This window comes from Sorghum bicolor, chromosome 8 (genome assembly GCF_000003195.3).
Source record: "Sorghum bicolor cultivar BTx623 chromosome 8, Sorghum_bicolor_NCBIv3, whole genome shotgun sequence".
Lineage (NCBI taxonomy): Eukaryota > Viridiplantae > Streptophyta > Magnoliopsida > Poales > Poaceae > Sorghum > Sorghum bicolor.
This window is the reverse complement of record NC_012877.2, coordinates 40,179,722-40,200,333: the sequence shown is the minus strand read 5'-3', so window position 1 is coordinate 40,200,333 and position 20,612 is coordinate 40,179,722. Positions and strand designations below refer to the sequence as shown.

The following is a 20,612-nucleotide window of genomic DNA, read 5'->3' as shown; positions in this document are numbered from 1 at the left end:
AGGCCCGCCTCGAGGACTCGCTGGCGATGTCCAAGGTAGGGTCGAGACAGTCGAGAGGAATCCCCCCGAAGGGAGGCATCGAGCCGCTGGACTCTATCGAATGAGACCGGTATCCCCGACCACGTCGACCCTGCTTCATGAGGACGCCTCCGGGCTACAGCTGACCCCCTCGAAAGGGGCACAGGTTCTCACTTGGACTACCCGCTAGGAACTCAATCTGGGGTGGAAGACGCTCGCTCTATCGAGAGTACATCGAAATCTCCACGCAAGGCAAAGCCGAACAGAACCTTCCACCACGGGTGTTGACAGCGTTTCTGCAAATTTGGCAAAATAACCCTCGAAGGAGTTAAATACTCCCTCGAGGGCTCGGGGGCTACCCCCGCGGGGTCGCTCGCGCGCCCCCGCGGAAGCTCGACCGTAAAAGCGAAAGTCTCCACTCGAGTAGAAACTGATCTTGGCAGCAGTAGCGTAGACGATAGCTCCCGTGGTGTTCAAGAATGGCCTTCCTAAGATGATAGGTGCTCTCTCATCATTTCCGGTCTCTACCACTACGAAGTCTGCTGGGCATACAAGGTACCAACTCGGACACAAAGGTTCTTCACTATTCCTTTTGGAAAAGTTATCGTCTGATCTGCAAACTGCAAACACATGGTTGTCTCTAATAAAGGATATGTAAAGAATTTTTCATAGAGTACCCTGGGTATAATGTTGACACTGGAGCCAAAGTCGCAGAGTGCTTCTGGGACATCCACCCTGCCGATGGAGATCGGGATGACGGGGCGTCCTGGATCGCCTCTCTTGACCGGCAGAAGGTCAGTAGAGAATTCAGTAACGGGGTTACTCCAATTACCTGCATCAAACATGTCTACAAGATTTGCAGAGTCTAATCCTTCCGGTTGTGATGGTATACCGGGGTTAGTAGTAGGAACAGCAGCAGCTATTTGATTTAACTGAGATTCAATCATTTTATTAAAGCTGATTTGATTCTTGATGGCAGTAGAGAAATTATCCATTCTATTATTTATATTTTCTAGCATTTTATCATTTGATGCCAATTTCTTAGATAGGTTATCCATTAGCTTTCCTTGATTAGACACTAACTCTCTCAAAGGTGGAAAATTATTATTATTGTTGTAAGAATTGTTACCTTGATAATTACCTGAGTAGTTAGGCCTCTGTTGATTCCAACCTTGATTTTGTTGAGGACGGTTGTAGTAGTAGTTGTTGTTGTTGATGTAGTTCACCTCCTCAAGCATCTCAGGGCAGTGGTTGCCTGAGTGTCCAGTGTCTCCACACTCCTCACAAGTCATGTGAGAGTCGTAGATGTGCATAACTTCTTTCTTGTCTCCAGCTCTATCGTTGAGCTTCTTCATGAGCAGGTCTAGCTTTGCAGACAGCATGTCTACCTCCTTTAGCTGATGCATACCTCCACCTCTCTTGCGTGTCTGGGTCCTCTCTTCATTCCAGCTTTGATTGGACGCCATCTTCTCCACAAGAGCTGTGGCTTGTGGTATAGTAAGTGATAAGAATGCTCCTCCAGCTGCAGCATCCATGGTCTCTCGGGCACTGTTGCCGAGCCCATGATAAAATGTCTGCATTAGTAGCCAACTCTCCATTCCATGATGGGTACATTCTAGGATGTAGTCTTGAAAGCGCTCCCATGCTTCTGGAACAGATTCATCATTTTGTTGCTGAAAACTCGTAATCTTCCCACGGAGAGCATTGGTCTTGCCCATGGGAAAGAACTTTGCCAGGAAGTTTGTTGAGTAGAGTGCCCACGTAGTATTCTTCTCCTTTATAGCGTAGAACCACTGCTTCGCTCTCCCTAACAGTGAGAATGGGAAGAGGCGAAGTAGTATAGCATCTTTGGAAACTCCTGCTATGGTGAATGTGTTGCAAATCTCCAGGAAGTGTTGTAAATGAGCACTAGCATCTTCGTGTGCCTTCCCACAGAACTGGTTGGATTGCACCATGTTGATAAGTCCAGGCTTGAGCTCAAAGTTGCCATCGATCTCTACAGCAGGTCCAGTGCGGATGTTGTCCATAGTGGGAGCTGAGAACTCGCGGATTGATTTGTTCGCCATGGCCTCGAACTCTGAAGACAAGTTCCGATGATCTTCTTGATTTCATGAAGCTTCTTGCTGAAGTGTTGATGATCTCTTCTTGAGCTTGGCTCTCGTCTTCTTGAATAATGCTTCGGGATTGTCAACAAAATTTCCTGGAAGATGTCTTCTATTCATACATTCCCCTGCATAAGAAGAAATAGGAAAATATCGGGGTAAAACTGTATGAGAGAATAGATAAGCTCAATCATATTAGTGATGCAAATGATAACTCAAAATCTTTTATTCTATTCCTGATTAGTAATCAACCTTCCCCGGCAACGGCGCCAAAAATGCTTGTTGGGTATTCTTAACATCATTACCAAAAGTAGACTAAGTTCTCTAAATCTAGTAACGGTGCCAAAAATGCCAAACCTATCCCTCACACCACTTAAGCCAAGTTGTCATCCCCAGCATGATATAAGAGACGCGGTATTGAAATATGCAATTGCTCTTCTAAATAAATAATGAATGGGATCTGCAAGCGCACAGATTAATACCGATGTAGCATTTTAACCGGGAAGTATTCCAGGTATCGTTATTTATATTTTTACCACTCGGAAGGGATTAGCAATCATCAATATTGATTACAGAGTAGAATATGAGATTCAGTATCTATCATTGCATGTATAATTGAGAACATTTATCTAACTCTTTCATACAGGGATAAGTGTCACATAAAAGATATATGAAGTAATAATAGTGACAAGGATAACTAATCTGATCTAGCCACATAATAAATATGATAAGCACCTCTATTAGATACTCTAAAAAGTCATTAGCATGGAATTAGAACGAACTACAAGAATATTTCCTAAGTTATTCTCAACTATACAGTCTAGCATTATCATAGTTAGTGCAAGCATACTTAGCAATCATTGTGAGACAAGACTACGCCCATGCATAGTGATATTAGCAAGGTAAATGAGAAACAAAGCAATCACTCCCCTATAATAATGTTGCTCTGCCAGCCCAATACATGAGAGGGGGACTATATAAGAATCAATGAAGCTGTCACTATCACGAACTACCCCACGATCTGGCATATTGGGTACAATCGCAGATAAATACGGTATAAGCACCACGCCAACACAATATCTATCATTTACTCATGGATCCGATGGATAAACGCTATACGATCATAAGCATGTATATAGATCCAATCTAACTAAGCCAAGTACATAACTATGATAAACTAAGAACAATATAATCTTGAATATAAGCAAGCAGAGCAAAGTCATAAGCAATATATTGAAGTAGAACAAAGTCATATTCATAATATTGAAGAACAAAGATAATTAGAAAGCAATTAGAAGCACAATTAGAGAATTACCAAGAATCCTCCTGACAGATCTGGAAACCAATCGAAGATTGACTCCTTCTAGTTCTAATCCTATGTAGCTATGCTAATCTAGATATCTAATTGATGTGGTGGCTCTAATCTTAGATCAGAGGCTTCTTCTCCCTTGACGGAACAATGAATTAGGGTTGAGAGGCTCTCTCCTCCAGTGGTCAGGGGGTCTGGTTTTATAGTCCCTTCAAGTGAATATGGGTCGTTGGATCAAACCGACATAGATTGTATGGTTTAGATTCATCCTTTAGGTCGGTGGAGATCTCCCGCAAAGCAGAGTCCTGATTGGACTCAGAGGCAGGGCGGGCGCCCAGGGTCTGGCCCCGTTTCGCCTCCGCTTCGGTCTCGTGGCTTCTGGAGTCTTCTAGATGAAAGATAATTGCGCGGCACGTTAATATCTTTACGTAATCCCGACGTGTGGGCCTTTCTTCCGTATTTCCTGATAACTCCCTGCAGAAATAGACAAACGTCAAAACTCGTGGAATTCTGTCAGATAAAACCCTAAGTCTAGATGTTGGTTTCATTTGGATCCTTTTCTTTATTTATTTGATTATTAAATTTGATACTTAAAGACCGTCAACACACGCTACCAGTATTTAGTGCAAAAAAAATAGAAAATATGATTGCAAAAAATATCAAACCCAAAAGACAATCTGATAAATCTCTACAACTAAAAAATGTCAAAAGCAATCGTCCACCCGACTTCCCCTCGCCTCTCCTACACTCGTGACCCTCGACTTCCCCTCGCCTCTCCCGCACTCACGAGCCTTCGACTTCCGCATCTCGCCGCTACCAGACACCGTCCGCGACCTAGCACCGCCCTCGCGAGACCTCCTCGGTGGGGGCCCAGCGGCCTCGGCCGCTCCGGTCCTAGCCATCCCAGCGCGAGCGGGGGGCCTAACTGACCCTGCGACCCTGGCATGGCCGGCAGTGCCGGCGTGGCGGCTCCAGCCAACCCGGAGCGGGCGGTGGGTGCAGGCATGGCGGGCCGGCTACAGCCACACCTCAGGACTCTGCTGCAACCCTACGCCCAGCGGCCCAACCCGTCCGCTCGGTGGGACCTCCAGGTGTGGGTGACGAGAAGCAGTCAAAGCACGTTGAGCAGCAATAGCTTCTTCAAGTCCTCCTACACCCTCCCTCACTGCTGCCACCAGGTATGCTAACCCCTTCTCTTTCCATCGTGCTGTGCAAAATTGAGAACCCAACCCTAACTTAAGCTAACTTCGATCTCTTTCAAACATTCAAAGGAAACCCTAGCAAGCGGAGTGGTGGCCGCCGCGGTAGAGGAGGCGCTGTCGTGTTCTTTGGTCACTCCCAGGACACCTTCTTCCTGCTTATCTCCTTGCTGCTTCAATCAGGCAAATCAATTCGGTAAGCAAAATCTTTTTGGCAAAATCTGAATCTTTGGATTTGTGCCCAGTACATTTGATTCTGAGGAGACCTATAGATAAAAAATAAGGGAACTGTTGTTGAACAAACAACCAACAGTTCTGTTTTTCTCCTCCCTCACCTGGTTACGATGATGTGAGGTTCTTGATTTTTTTCTATTCCCCCTTACGATTTGAGCTCAGGGTTACATTTTATCCATCTTAAAATTCGCAATCTGTGACTTGTTTTTTCATGTGTTTTTGCAGATTATTCATAGCTGCTCCTTTCTGCGTTTGTTCCCCACAACCGTGCCCTGTTCCAAGAAACAACAGTAAGCCTTTGCAATTTTCAGGTATGACTTTTGGTCTTGTTTTCTTTGTGTGGCTGACAGCTACAAAATATATAGCTGGTAGAGATGTGAGATTATTTTTGACAAATATTTTCTTCTGTTATTTTTTGAATATGAGATAGTCAGGTAAACCATTTCTAGGTTTGAAAACATGATGTTCTGGACACTGGATCCATAACACCATAAATAATTTAGATGGATCTCAGACATCATTGTTTATCTTGTCAGTATTCAGTACAACACCTAATTGTTAATAAATCCTAACGAAGTTGATAGCCATTTCTCTGAGAAATAAAAATAGCAGTATCATGAGTCATGCCAAAAGCAGTGTTGCATTTATCTAGACTGAAGTTATATGACATTATGACTGAGCTCATGTACTTTCCCCCATCTATTACAGCACCTTTAGGATATATCGTGCATTTGAGAACCAACATTCAGGTTTATGTTAAGTACAATTAATAAGCTTGGCCCACTACAGTAGGTCAATGCTATACAACCTTCAGCTATTTTCTGCATTTTCCTTTTTCTAATTGTCAGTAGAGCATGGGTACCTACCTACCCTTGTGCACATGTTTCAACCCACGTCAATTATGTTGGCTGCTTACTCAAAGAGTAGTCAAGGTGCACCCTTTATCTTTCAGGAGTTGTCTGAACAAAGTGTAAATGCATTTCAGTTAATGGAGGAAGAATGATTTGAACCAAACCTTGTTATCCTAAATTTGTTAATCAACGCTTTTGGCACTGCTAGAAGGCATTTGGAGGCACTAGCTGTATTCCAGCATATCAAGGATAATGTATGTACCTCATCTAGAAATGAGATGAAAATGTTTTGAGTTTTGGTCTATCATTTTGCAAAATGGAACTAAACACCATGCAAATTTTTTTAGCAAAAAGGTGATTATTCTCTATTTTGGATTTTAGTCTCACGAGGCCAAAAAGAACCTAAAAGAGCATCAAGAAGCTCTCATGAGGGCAATAAATTCTGCACTTTGGATGGAACTAAACGTAACCTTGAAAATTTTGGCATTTTGCATTCCATCATTTTAAAGTAGTTGGCATTTTGCATTTTATGGGGAACTAAACACCCCCTAAATGTCAGTGCCATTTTCTAAATGGGAGTGTTGCGTTGAAAGTTTAGTGCATGAACACACTAGATGTTGTGCTGTCTGCAAATATAAGAATGAACCAGAGCATAATAATCAACCAGAGAAACATATGTGCAGTTTAGTTTCTCAATCAAAGCACAATAATCAACCATAGAAACTCATTGCTGCATCATTGACTGCTAAAAGATAGATTGTAGGTCTGCAATGTTGCTCTAGGTAATGGCAATGTTGTGGCTGTCAGCTTTGAGCTGAATATAATTGTATTAGAGAGTTTTTTTGGTCCTTTGTATTGTATGAATCATCCATTATGTTGGTGGCTTAACTCTGATGATGACGATGGCTTCGATGCCGACATTGTTCTGTGAAGTGTCGATGAGAGTGCGGCAGACGGCATCGAGGGCAAGCTCCTACATGAGGCATATAATCAACATGCAAGAACACAGCTAAAGTGAAGATGCAGGCATATACTCAACATATGCAAGAACTAGCTAAAGCGAAAGATACCAGAACTGCAGGCTAGGTCTTCATCAGTATTTTTTGGAGTCTGAATGATTACTGGTGTTCTGGCATTGTGCTATACCTAGGCGTGGAAGGCCACACAGTGCATTATTCCCCATTAGTGATTTGAGTATGATGTTTGAGAACACTCCTTGTGTCTATCTATCCAATCTGTTAAAGGAAAGATTCAGATTGGCAAGGTAAGTGAGATCAGTCAAGGATTTTGTGATGGCAACTGAAAAGTGCATTGGAGAATAGATCCAACTCCTCGATATTAAGTATATTGCTGAATGAACCTGGTATTCTTCCTTGGAATAAATTTGCGAATAGATTAATACTTATGATCATGTGGAGTTCACTATAGGAAATTGGTTTGCAAATTGCAATTGAAGTTGGTAGCCTCCCTGTGAATGCATTATTTGATATGCCAATGGTTGTAAGGCTTCTACATTTGGACAATGAAGCAAATATGAAATCTTCAGATCCCTAGAGAGATGGTTTCCATCAACAATGGTGCAATGGGGATTCAACAAGTTGCTAAATGACATCAGCACTGATCTTGTCAATCTGTTTCCATGTAAGTCTATTTGGGCAAGGTTTGATAGATTGCCTATGGATTCTTGAATGACACCAGTTATTTGATTATCTCGACTAGCCCAATTCTGGTGCAATCTCCCTTGTAGATTGTTCTCACTGAAGTTGAACAAAAGCAGGGTGTGGTTGCTCAGTCAACTGGGATCATTCCAGTCAGGTCATTCATTGACAAGGATATTGCAATTTGGAAGTGTTGCCATCCATAACGACACAGAACATTTGAAATTATTGATAGCATTTTACAGTGTGTCTAGGTTCTGACATGCATAAAGTCCTACCAGGATGGGCATATTGAAATGGTTTTTTGGAGAATCAGCACTTGCAACATCGGGAGGTGAAAGCTCCCATTTCCAGGAATGGGACCTGAGAGATTGTTCCTTTCGACAATAGTGCTTGAAGCTGGTAAATATTAAACAAAGTGGCATGGAGTCTAATTTTTTTCCAAGACAAACACCTCCAGCTTTAGTAATGAGCTGATACTATCAAGAATTGCTTCTGTCAACCTATTCGAGCCAATACATTTCACTCAAATTGGGGTGTGGTGTTGAACAAGTCCTGCAGATTTCATACGCTTGGGAGAACACAAATCAGAACTCATTTTGCTGAAAAGAAGGGCATCTCATGGCATCGTATTGATCAAATATTTCATCAGAGATGCAGGTACCCGATATCCTACACTGCTGATTTGTAACCATGCAGTAAGAATTGGAAATAATATTTTTAAAAAATTGGCCTTTACGTCTGTGCATTGCAGAGAGATTAGTTGCTTAGTATGGAGAGACTATACAAAACTACTAGCTGCTTTATAGTATTATAGCATCAGCAATGTAAGGATTCTATTTGTAACTGCTCTATACTTTGCAATAATGAAAATTTCAGAGCACTTGTTGAGGGCTGCCGCCTGGCGCGAATTGCAAGTTGCTACTCTGTGCAACAACGAGGGTGACAGCTATAGTAAAATCTGCCTTTAGTGTATGAATAGTTGAATACTCTCGTACTGGTACTGGCATCCAACGTTTGCACACCATCCTCGTTTTTGTTTGCCAACATTATTTTGAAAACACTTCTTATGGAAGTAATAAATCAGATTAACATATTTTTGTTACCCGTAGCAACGCACGGGCACTCAACTAGTTATTGTAACAATATAATTTTGTTATAACTTGTATTTTGTTCGGACAATTTTGCTACAAGCATATATGGCAAAATTAAAAATATGTTCCATTTGCACATGGAAACAAAAAATTGCACCTATATGGGATTTCCATTTGACTAGTATTTGTATTTGTTTACCGACCCAACATCACGGTAGGCCGCCTGGGCCATTCACTCGAGTTTATGCCCGCCGACCACATGGCCTTGTCCATTTTGTAAACACAAATAAAAAGTGCAGCCTATATAAATTGAACCTGAAACACTTGACTTCATAAAGGTGCAAGGCCAGCAAACATTACAACTTCTTTTTATAAAAAACATTATAAATTTTGGAAAAAAGTTCACAACACCCATCAAACAGGATAATTTTTTTTACAAAAAAAATACTGCCCCAAGCTTCGAAACCAGAACCAGCCATACAAAGCCAAAATGCCTAACCACTGCACTATTCACTTGTTTATGATGACTTTTGTTATTAAACTTTTTATTTTGTATACGCCTTCCTTATCAGCCTCCTCGGACGACAGTTCATTCACGACCTTCACTTCGACTTGTGCAGCGCCGCCGACGGCGACTATCGAAGCGCTAGCGCAAGAGCTCTGACTCTTTTCTCATCTCGGACGTGTTGTTGCTCCTGAACTTGCTCTCCTCCTCCGGCTGTTGCTTGTCCTGCCATCGCCTGGCCCGGAGAGGATGACAGGGACGCCTACCAGATCGACCTCCGGGCCTTGTCAACGGCGGATGCAGCCGGTCCTTGGCCCCGCAAGGCGCCTTCGCGTGCTCCCTCCCACGAACGTGATATACGCGAAGAACGGCTTGAATTGAGAATATGAATAAAAGCTTTTGTATTTTCAATTAATATGCTTGTCAATACTTGAAGAACAAGAGCAAGAACATGAACCAAAACGTTTTCTGTTTTTAATCTCAAGCAAAAAAATGTAACCAGTTTTTCTCACTCATTCGAACTCCAAATGGTATGTTCTTTTTTTCTAAATTTTCCTAAAATCATGATCTATCAACTGAAAACATTCTTTTTAAGTAATTATTATTTCTTAGTTCTTCATATATGGCTTATTTTTCAATCCATTCATTACTTTATCTTCAAATATAACATAAAATAATTTTAATAACTCAAAACTTTGTTAGAAAATCCTATAAACTTTCACAATAACATATTTTTGATGTATAATGTTTAATCAAATGATTTTGAAAAAGAGGTACCATGCATTGTCTAACAAATGGTATATCTCTCACACAAACTACATGAGACATATACTATTTGTGAATAATGTATAGTCTCACTTTCATAAAATGGTTTGAATTTTTTATGACAAGCATATACACCCACATTATGCCTCCATATCAATTCTTAATATTTTTAGACTACTTTATGATATTATTGTTTTTTTTCTTTGGAGTCATCAAAATAGTAGTTCGAGTAATGTCTAACAAAACACTTAATTTTCCATTGATTTTGAGGAAGTGAGCTCAAATACAACATGCCTTGTTACCTATATATTTTTAAAAATTTTTGGATATTATTTGATAGGACGTGTAGTTCAAGTTGAAGTAATTTTCTAAAAGCATGCAATAATTCATTTAAACTATAGAAAGTAGTAAATCGTTTCAAATTTTTTAAAATTCTATGAGAGGACATATATGCAGTCTATTTCATTTTAAAAATATATTGGGTACATGAATATAATTGGCTTAAAATGTTTACTTTACAAGATTGCTTAATCAATGGAAAATAAGAACTACATTATTAGTAAAGCGCTCCTGCCTAAAACTCGTTAAATATTAGGCCCAGCGTCCTGGGCCTGGGCCGCGCATTCGCGGCAGGCCTCGTGACCCACCAGCCTGCTCTGTATTTCCTGAATCTGAACCATCCAATTATGATTGACGGCCACGATTGCAGTAGTAGCGCATAAAACTACCGTTCCCGTGAGCTTCCCAAACCCTAAATTTTGTTTTTCCTTAGTCTTCACCCCAAAGGCCCAAACCTAACTCAGGAACGCGCCACTGCCGCTCCCCCATCGACCCTACCATCGCGCCGCCATGGCCATGGTGCCCTGTTCCACCCACAGAGACATCTTCGTGCCGCTCCTCTCGTGTGTCCGGCGCTGAGAAGAGTCGTGCTGCGGGAGAGTTCAACGATGAGGCGCCAACACGGTGTCGGAGGTGAGATCCATGGCCAAGAAGCCTAGATCCCTCGCTGTCAGTTTTGCTATTTGCCAGCAGGGGCAGAGCGAACATGAGATCCACGTCTCCTCCTGTGGTTCAAAGCCTGCACCGGACGGCGTCGATGATGACTGCAAGAGCACGCGCCATTTCGTTTCCTTTTCCCGTAAGCACCCGCTCCACTCCATCTGTTCGATTAATAACCTTTTCTTTGGTCGATTAGGATCATCAGATGAACATTCTCTGGTGGACTAGAATTTGTTTGATTAAAAAAACGTATTTTGTCAGCTCTAATGTAATTAGATCCGCTGGACTAGACTTCCTTCTAGCCCGTCTAATGATAACAATCACCTTTTTATAATACGTCCCTTTTTTCTGTCAATGATTTTCTTCATGATCGAGATTCATGATATAGACTATGGTGCTGAATCATTTTCGTTGGATGCCGACTATGGTGCTTTGGCCTTTTCTTTTTATTCTCTGGTTTATATGGAGCATACTTGTCTGTCACTTAAGCAATAGTAATAGATTGACATATCTTATTCTGTCCTTTTTACCAACTAGTACTAGATAACTGCTTGCCATGTGCTGAATGTTGCTTCCTAAAAGCATATGTGTTGCTCACTTTGTGGAAATTTGGTTTGAAAGCATATATGTTGCTGCCTAAGTATTGTGTGGTAAACTGAATTATCCTGAAATCATATAAAAGTGTCTATCTAAATACTGAATTTCCTCAAATTTTTAGACAGTTTGTTCCTGATGCTTTGTTTGTCGATCCTAAATAGGCATTGCATTCTCTTGGCCGTAGAATGATATTTTTCCTGATGTTTGGTTCTCAACTGATGTTAATGTTGATGGCTGGACTTGGGAGCGGCTCAACTAAAATTTCCATTTGACATGTGTATCTGCTCATTTATATTCTTCAGCTGGGTTGCAACATGCTGTTACATGGGCATGTTGGGATAGTAAATGCCTAGACTGTTTCATGTTGTGCAGATAATACAAGCAGCTCTATTATGTGGTTATTTTTTATTTTCTTGATCTGGTTCACTACATATATATGGTTTTGACTGACTGCTGCAGTATCTGAAGGAGAAAGAAGACGGCGCACAATGCCTCTGCTCCAAAGTGGGTGCCACAGAAGCAGAAGGGAACACACGGTTCACCTCTGTGTTCCCCATTTCACCTGCCGGTATGTACGCACTTATTTTCACTCTACTCATTGGCGATGTTTAGATCAGTATAAGATTCAACACGCTGTGATACTAGGTACATCTATCTTTTGTGTAGTATTTTAGTATTATCTATTTTGAGATTAAACACGCTGGTTTTAACCTACAACTACCATATTGAACAAAACTTACTTGTGACAAATCCTTCAGATAAAATTTGAACCCAACATTGTTTATATCAACATAGTTTCTTTGTTTGATTCTGAAAGTGGTGTAACATCCAGTGAGCTTGTGCACCTTACTAAGATGCTTTAAATTCTAATCTTCTCTGAAAGTACCTTACTGAAATGGTTTAAATTCTAATGTTCTCTGAAAGTGCAGATCTGGAACATTTGATGATACATTGTGTTGCTGGAACTTGACATTCTGCTGCTGCAACTTGATGAACTATGCTACTGCAACTTCATACATGGCTGCTGCTGCTGCTGCAACTTCATGCAATTTTGGAAACCTGTAATTTGTAGGTGGCTTATGTGCCATGGTGCATTGCACGATGTGGTGCTTTATGTAACTTTGTATCTCATCTTATGAGAATAAACTTGAGATCTTATGTGCTGCTGGATTGAGTTCTAAATAAAATTGAATGGTTTGTCTATGTGGGCTGTATATTTGTATTTGCAATAGTAATGGGATGTATGTTGTATGTGCTATAAATGGCTGAGAAAATAAAAAATGGCTGAATTCAACATGTAAATTTTCTGAATGCCAATTGAAAATGGGCCTGAATGCTAATTGGAAATGGGCTGGAAATACGTCAAAATTACGTTGAGAATAAGCTAGAAAATGGCCCATTTTTATGTTGGGCTGTTAATAAATGGGCCAATATGCCGCACATCATCCTTGTTATCGTCCACATCATTATCCATGTAAGCATCTATGATGATGTGGCATTTCATCCGTGACGTTTACTTTTCGTCGTAGGGAATGGACTTAGGTTGGGCTAACAGGGCATGGGCTCAAATGGTGACGGTTTAAATCTGTCACTGATTACTTCGATCTGTGACGGTTTTTGATAAATCGTCGCGAGGTTTAATCCTTGACGCTCAATCCGTGACGATATGTGGAACCATCACAGATGCTACATAACGACGGTATTTTGGTGATCGGTGACGAAAATTTTTTGTCGCTGATGAGCAGGATTCTTGTAGTGTTCAGATAAAATCTGATTTCGGAGCTCATGGTCCTTGGGTACAACAAGCCGATCCTTGAACCAGAGAATTGCTGTAACAGAACCGTCCAATTTATAAGAATTCAAGTGAATTAGCGACCACAGAGGCAGTCAAGCCAATGGACTTGAACCCATATAAACCCGGTAGTCCGACGAAATCTCAAAAGACCTCGATTCAACCAACATACAACCAAGATCGTACATGATCAAGCATCACCATCACAGATTACAACATCCATCACAGAACATAGTTTTACGTCACATCAGAGTTTAAAGGAGGTTATTACAAACCATAGCAGTAGCGGAAACAAAGTAGTTTTGAAACAACACCAACAGTCATATTACATGCCAGCTCTATGGTCAAGTCCCAACAAAAGCATAACCGAAGATAAAGAAGTGATCACGCCCATGATCTACTCATCATCCGCAGCTGGGTGATGACAGTTAGCGCAATAGCCGTGATAGACGACATCATCTGCAACAGGGGTAAATAAAACCCTGAGTACGAGAATGTACTCAGCTAGACTTACCCGTCATAAACTAGAAATAAAGTGACACCAAGGAGTATGCAAGGCTGATCTTTGTGGACTGGTTTGACTCATCTTTTGCATAAAAGCCTTTATTATAAGTAACTCATTTATCAAATTTCAGCAGCAAGTTTATTACTTAGCAACTATCCACTAGATTAGCACCTGTTCTAAGCATACACTTGAGTAATTAAGCATTTCAATAATAACCATATCAGGATCATCACTTTGCTATCAACATTCTCATCATAACCATTAAGTTCATTTAGTGAATTCTACGTTGTCGCTGCCCAAGTCAAGTTCTCACTATCCGGGAGAGACGGCGATTCGTATCGATTCCTATCCAGCTGGAGGGGTATTCCTAACACTCACCCAAGCATACTTCATGACGGCAGCTCGGATCACCTTTAGCACAACTCCGGACCAATTCGCGGGTCCGTACGGCGCCGCACCCCCAGGGACCGCCAATCTGCCAGGGTCAGGACTCTAACCTGACACCTCGGTCTTACGCCATTGACTCCCCGCACATCCTTACTACCAACCGGGGTGCGCACTTTAACCAGATCGGGGTATCCGGCCGGAGTTGCACTCGTAGGCTTCGCGGTCGGAATGACTTATCCGGCCAACTAAGTGATAGGCATGCGTTCAACATGACACGGGGACGTACAACGATTCGGTCCTTAAACGACACAGACGGGGATAGATTCACACCCAAGACCTCCATGCCTTGTTGCTGCACTATCGTCATCCCGCCCGGTCTCAAATTCATTATTAACACATGGTTATTTCCACGATAGCAAATATAGCCAACCGTGATCATCATCCACCTAATTCTCGCAGGTGACTGGAAATCACCCGGCTTCTACCGAGCTAAGCATGGCTAAGCATTACTTCGATCCTGGACCTACTTTGGTGATATTTAAGGTGGACAAGGTAGTCATTATGCAGCAAGGGTGTCATATCAACGCCTACCACTTAATGCAACAAAATATAACCATAGTCATTTGATAGCTGAATATGATAATCAAAATAGTAGGAGGCTTATAATGCTCCGGGGCTTGCCTTCAACGTAGGTAGAGGGACGGTGGTCAGGGCACTCTGGCAAATCCTCCTCCTCCTCAGCTCCTTGAGGTGGCTCCCCTTGCTGTCCTTCCGGCTCCGGCAACTCGAACTCCAGCACCGTCACTCCTTTGGGTACACCTATGGATGCATGACAAGGAGATGAATATGGGAAATGCACATATGATGCATGATGTCATGATGAAGAGCCAAAGGGACATAAACAAGGTATAACATGAGCATAAACTTCTAAGAATAAGTGAGTCATGGAATAACAAGTAAATGCATACTTCTTTTCTGGTAGAGAGACTAAATAGACAAGTTAAACAAGTCCTAGCTACTCTTACCCAGTCACTGGTTTAGTAGACAAACCAACCAGTCACAAGTTTCAGCTATAACTCGAGTATCACTTAACCAAATTAAGCAAGTAAGCACTTTCTGGAAAGCTTAACAAATTGTCTACAATTTACTTTTAGACATCCCAGCATGATTCCCAACGGAATTATGCTAAAACATACAAAGTTTACTGGCTGCTCTGGAAATTCCAGAGAGCAAGCACTTTGCAGCAACTACTTGCAACATGCATAACTTTCAAACCACTCAACTAAATGTCATGAAATTTGAACACGAAGTAGATCAGTAAGTTAGCTACAAGTTTGTTGTAGACAAGTTTCCCAGAAAACACAATCTTCAAATAGTTCTTACTCAAATACTATCAGCTGTACAGAACTGCTCTAGGAAGGCAAAAATAGCTAAAATAAAATTTTGCACATATTAAGAATGTATATCAAAGGAACAATCCAATTGCACCAGTAGATATAACATATCTAAGAAACACCAGAAAACATCATGGCAAGGTCTAAAACTATTTCTATCATCACCTTTTCCATTTATTTAATTATTAAGGTGATTTAATGAACATATACTCCAATTGTTCCAAAAATCCTACGAAAATTACAGCAAGCTACTTATGCTAACATAAGATCACTGTAAAATTTCCAGAACATTTGGTGTACACATTGTGAGGTATAAAAATAACAAGCTAGTAAAGGCATGCAAGGCATAAATGTAAAACCCTATCAAAAAGTGTCAAACAACAGATTTCAGATTTTTCTTGCTTTGTCTACTCATAAGTACAACACTCAGCAAGTTTCACCGTAAAAGGAGTTATACTTTAATTATCAAAAATACCACAAGATTCTCCTATTTAAGCAAGGATTAATTTTAACTTCCCAACCAGGCTTCCAAAAATCATGAAAAATTTATCAGAGCCTAAACATAACATAAGTAACAACTCCCTAACTTTACATGGCCAGCAGATCAACAGATCTCAAGATAAAATTACCCACTGAAAAACCAAGATTAATTTATATCTATTTATTTCTGCAAAAACATGGCATGTTTCATATTTTTATTAAAAACTAGAATTCTTCTGGAACCTAGCAAAATTGGAATCACCACATTTGGATCTCTAAAACTCCAGATATGAATTTTACAAAAACAGCTTTGGCTCTGCACAACAGTGAACCAGAGGGGGTGACACAGAGAGGCTGACATCCGGGACCCGCGCGTTAGTGAGACGGGGACAGGGGAGATGCTCGTCGCCGGCGAAGCTCATCGACGATGAGGTCTCGGCCGGATCTAAGGGCACCTACGTGTTCCTCTCATCAAGGCGACTCTGTTGACCTACATTACGCGCGCTCTACTGGACTCTAGGGTGCTCGCCGTCGGGAATGGCGGAGCGGCGGCGCTGCGCGGCGGTACGCCGGCGGATCCAGGCAATGGCGACGCGGTAGAGGTTCACGCCGAGCATCAGTGAACCAAGGGGAAGCGATAGGAACAGGAATGGAGGAAAATGGTGGAGCAGAGAGGCTTGGCCACGTCGCCGGAGAGCTCGGGCGGAACTCCGGCGAGGAAGAACTGCTCGGAGCTCGGCAATGCCGCCTTACCCGTTCTCGACAGTTGCCAAGGAGGTGACGCCGAGGTAGAGGAGGCTCTGGCGAAGCTTTGGACGGGCTGGCTTGGCCGGAGACGACGAGAAGAGCTCGGGCGACGCTGCCGTTCCACGACGGAGCTCGCCGAGGCGAAGTGGAGAAGGGAGAGAGCGCTGGAGAGGCGAAATGAGGACGGCCGGGGCTCGGGGTGGCGTCTGTTGACACTAGCTAACACCACTTAGATACTAGGTTGTCATCCCTAGCATGGCGCCAGAGTGTACAAAGGTATTTATAAATGTAAAGGCTCTCTAGAAAATAATCTATTCTATCCGCAAGCGCACAGATAAAACACCTCATTGTAGCATTTCACCAGGATAAGTATTCCAGGTATCGTTATTTATAATTTTGCTTAGGGAATCTCAAGAAGATGGAATTAAATCAATGGGCAAAATCTATCAAGGCATAGACTAGAGATAAACTTGCAAGAACATGATTACTAATGAGAAACTCGTCACACAGTCACTTACTTTAGCAGGGGGTAAACCATAAAGATAATGATAATAAAGTATAAGTTCATGGGTAGATAACACAGCGATTAGAAAATAGACTACTCCTCATATATGTAGGTGATGTCGGATTAGCTAGAGAATGGATTCTAAGTTATCTACTAACTACTAAGTCATAATCTACTCTAGTTATCTACAAGATCATATATAGCATAAAAGACTCTTCATTCATGTATAAGGAACATTGATAAAGTAAATCAGAACATCGCATGACTTACTCCACAATACCGGTTCTGCCTATCCTATCAACGGAGGGTGGACTATATAAGAATCAACGAAGCTGTCACTATCGCGAACTACCACACGACTCGGCCAATAGGATACATTTGCAGATAAATAACATCTAAGCACCATGCTCACATGTGATCTATCACCTAACTCCCTCGCGTCAAGAGCTAAGCGCTTTGCAAACTTATACATAAACTCATTATCAATTAGAACTATATCAAATATAGAACTAGAGCAAACTAAGAACATAATAATTAGAGACATAATGCAATTAGAACAAAGAATTAGAGAAAGATATGAATAATACCAATCTTTATTACCGAAGATCCGAATCCAGAGCGTAGTGCTCTACTTCTCTAATTGCTATCTAATCAACCTCTAAACTTGAAGGATTAGGGAGTAGCTAATTCTAATTCTCTGCGGGAGAGAGATCTAAACCCTAACTTTGATGGCTACCTCTGAATAATGATTTCTCCTCTCCTCCTCCAGGGGCCAGGGGGTCTGGTTTTATAGTCCCCTCAAGTGAACGTGAGCCATTGGATCAAACCGACATAGATTGTATGGTTTAGATTGATCCTTTAGGTCGGTGGAGTCTTGTCCCGAGAGAGAGTCCTGATCCAACTCCTGGCCAGGGCGGGCGCCCAAGGGGGGTGGGCGGCTGCCCAGCTCCCGAGCCCGATTCGCGTCCCGTTCGTTCCCGTGGCTTCTGGATCCTTCTTGATTGAGGAAAATTACGCGGCACGTAATTATCTCGTTGTAAACATGACATGTGGGCCTTCTCTCCCTATTTTCTGATAAACCCCTGCAGAAATAGATAAACACCAAAGCTCATGGAATTCTGTCAGATAAAACCCTAATTCTAGATGTTTGTTTTATATTGATCCTTTTTCATGTTTATTTGATTATTAATTTTAGTACTTAAGGACCGTCAACAAACTCCCCCAAGCTTACCCTTTGCTCGTCCCTGAGCAAACAGCTAAACTCAGACGGATCAGGAGTTGCTTCGATGTTTTCTTTCCTGACAGGCACACATGCTTTTACATAAAAATTCTTCCAGATTATAGTGAAGTGTTATGGAGTTTAGCACCTGCACTTAAGTCTTAAGTAATCGAAAGACAAAATAGTTAAGTCAAGCACTATCCCTCCTGTCTATACTTCACCTTTGTTCTAGAGTTTTTTTATAAGTTTTTAAAATAAAACTCAGAGTTCCCAGCAATGATTCTCTCAAGTCTCTCTATATGTGGTATTTGTGGATCCTTACCATAATGTCACTTACCTATAGCTAATGGAATATTTAAGTGGAGCTCATAGGAGTGGAAAACAGCTCATACATATGTTGTCTAATCGAGCCATGGATCCAAAGGAACTCAGCATATAATTAAATCAAGATGTGCATGTGTGATGGAGTAAATGATAGTGATGGTGAAAATGCATAAGTGATAATAAAATTTACTTCTCATTGCTCCTCATATTGCTATCTCTCCTCTTCTTTGATCCTTGCCTTGGGAGAACATGGGCTATCTTTTTTTTTTCAGGTGGGTAGTAGATACCCCTAATTCTACTGTCGGACACTTATCCATTTTTTTCCTCTCGAGTGGGCATTTTTGTACCCCTAATTCTACTTCGGACACTTGTCCATTTTTACCTCTCGTCTCACTCTTTTTCTTTCTTTTTCGAGGTTCCGGGCACTTGCCCCTTTTTATTTCCTCGCATATTTTTGCATAACCCATGCCTCTTCTGCATTGAATCTTTTGAGAGAGAGAGAATAACAATATTCGGGACGGTGAGTGAAAATATTTTTAGCAATTTTAATGATTGGTGATGAATGCTGTGGTAGATGTGTGCAAGTGAATATCTTAGTTTAACCACATGAAAAGCTCCTAAGGGTCTACACAGCTCGATCAAACTCAATGTGAATATAGTAAAAGATGTTATAGCAAGTATGGCTGTGGTAGGTGGTTTGTAATGCTACGAACTCATCATGTGATTTGTAAGTTTTCAAAATAAATCTCCAGAACTTAGTGTAGTAGGAACAAGATAAACAGTAGCTCAACTTTATATCATGCCTTTCTCTTACCTAGACTTTAGTTTTATGCTTCCCAAAGATAGTAATTTTAGTTTTAGTAATTCCTGGAAGAATTCTAATATAAAAGCTAGGTACTTGTAAGTAAGCAAGCAGAGCAACTGTTCATCATTTCCATCATGCATCTTTTTGGTCTTTTTATTATTTTTTTTAGAGATTAAACTTAGCAGAAAAATAAAGCACACTTATCTACACACTCTTTTTATTTTGTTTTCATGTTTATAAAGTGCAGTAAATTAAAGCAAGAAAATATTTATTTGGTTTTCTAAGTTTTCCTTTTAAGATAAATAAAATACTAGAATAGAAAAGAATAAATAAGAAGAGCAAATAAAAACTTACTTGATAAATTTAGGGAGGAACTCCCCCAAGCTGGATGTTGACGTCGGTCTTACCCGATGTTCCAGAACCGCATCATGGTTGTGATGTTGTTGTTCATTGTTGTTGTATCTTGTCTCAGCTCTTGTACTGCAGCGGCATGGTCCTGGTTCTATTTTTGTTGTTCTTCCAGGAGTCTTCCATGTTCTGCTTGCGTGTTCTGGATGTCGAGGAGGGTGTTGTCGGTACGAGTGAAGAAAGCACCGGCCTCTTGATAGTAGTCATTCGTGAAAGCGTAGGAGGCGTCGGAGTATCATCCTGCATCAAATTGTGGTGGAGGTCTGGATCCTGAAGCTCCATATGGATCAGTGGAGTACCTGCCCGTATGAAAAGGCGGGTTTGTCCACTGGTGATCTTGGCTCTCCGGCCATGTCTCCTCTGTTGGCTCTTGTGGTTGCGCATGCCGAGCCCATGGGTCTCGAAGGACTCGTGGATTGTAATCGCAATAATGCAGGTGCGCTGCTTCTTCTGGTCCAGGGTCAGCTCCATACCAAGTGCGTTCTCGGTGAGTGGTTATCCTTTCAGATGCCACTCGCTGTGGAGTTCTCTGGTTCACTGGTGTTGCTGCAATCTCAATCAAAAAGTTTTGCACAGAGTAGAGGCCAAGGTTCGGGTTAGGTAACCGAATCTTGCCTTTATCATCATACAACATATACATTATATTTCCCTCTTTCTTTAACATCCGAGCTTGTCTAAATGTGTCATAGCCATGATAAATTCTTAATTCTTCTAT

At 41.4% G+C, this 20,612-nt stretch overlaps 2 protein-coding genes and 1 pseudogene across 4 annotated transcripts; all 3 read left to right on the top strand.

The window, feature by feature from the left end:
- Positions 4,167-8,254, top strand: LOC110429901. Of its 3 annotated transcripts, none has more exons than XR_002447092.1 (4): positions 4,167-4,607; positions 4,701-4,824; positions 5,088-5,173; positions 6,647-8,254. XR_002447092.1 is itself a non-coding variant. In XM_021446639.1 (3 exons), exons 1-3 carry the CDS (start codon positions 4,374-4,376, stop codon positions 5,096-5,098), a joined length of 369 nt encoding a protein of 122 aa, XP_021302314.1. In that variant the 5' UTR covers positions 4,167-4,373; the 3' UTR covers positions 5,099-8,254. The 3 variants fall into 3 exon arrangements, 1 of the variants encoding a protein (XP_021302314.1); XR_002447093.1 differs by having other exon boundaries at positions 5,088-5,967; XM_021446639.1 differs by having other exon boundaries at positions 5,088-8,254.
- On the top strand, positions 6,734-8,282 carry LOC110437572 (annotated as a pseudogene).
- Positions 10,580-12,495, top strand: LOC110437486. The gene is made up of 3 exons (XM_021465936.1): positions 10,580-10,873; positions 11,791-11,899; positions 12,261-12,495. Exons 1-3 carry the CDS (start codon positions 10,717-10,719, stop codon positions 12,394-12,396), a joined length of 402 nt encoding a protein of 133 aa, XP_021321611.1. The 5' UTR covers positions 10,580-10,716; the 3' UTR covers positions 12,397-12,495.

Excerpts from the sequence above, each read along its gene's own strand:
- LOC110437486 (XM_021465936.1), top strand. The coding sequence starts at position 10,717 with ATGGCCAAGAAGCCTAGATCCCTCGCTGTCAGTTTTGCTATTTGCCAG. Across the intron at positions 10,874-11,790 it reads CCATTTCGTTTCCTTTTCCC|TATCTGAAGGAGAAAGAAGA; the intron begins GTAAGCACCCGC and ends TGACTGCTGCAG. Across the intron at positions 11,900-12,260 it reads GTTCCCCATTTCACCTGCCG|ATCTGGAACATTTGATGATA; the intron begins GTATGTACGCAC and ends CTGAAAGTGCAG.
- LOC110429901 (XM_021446639.1), top strand. The coding sequence starts at position 4,374 with ATGGCCGGCAGTGCCGGCGTGGCGGCTCCAGCCAACCCGGAGCGGGCG. Across the intron at positions 4,608-4,700 it reads TCCCTCACTGCTGCCACCAG|GAAACCCTAGCAAGCGGAGT; the intron begins GTATGCTAACCC and ends AAACATTCAAAG.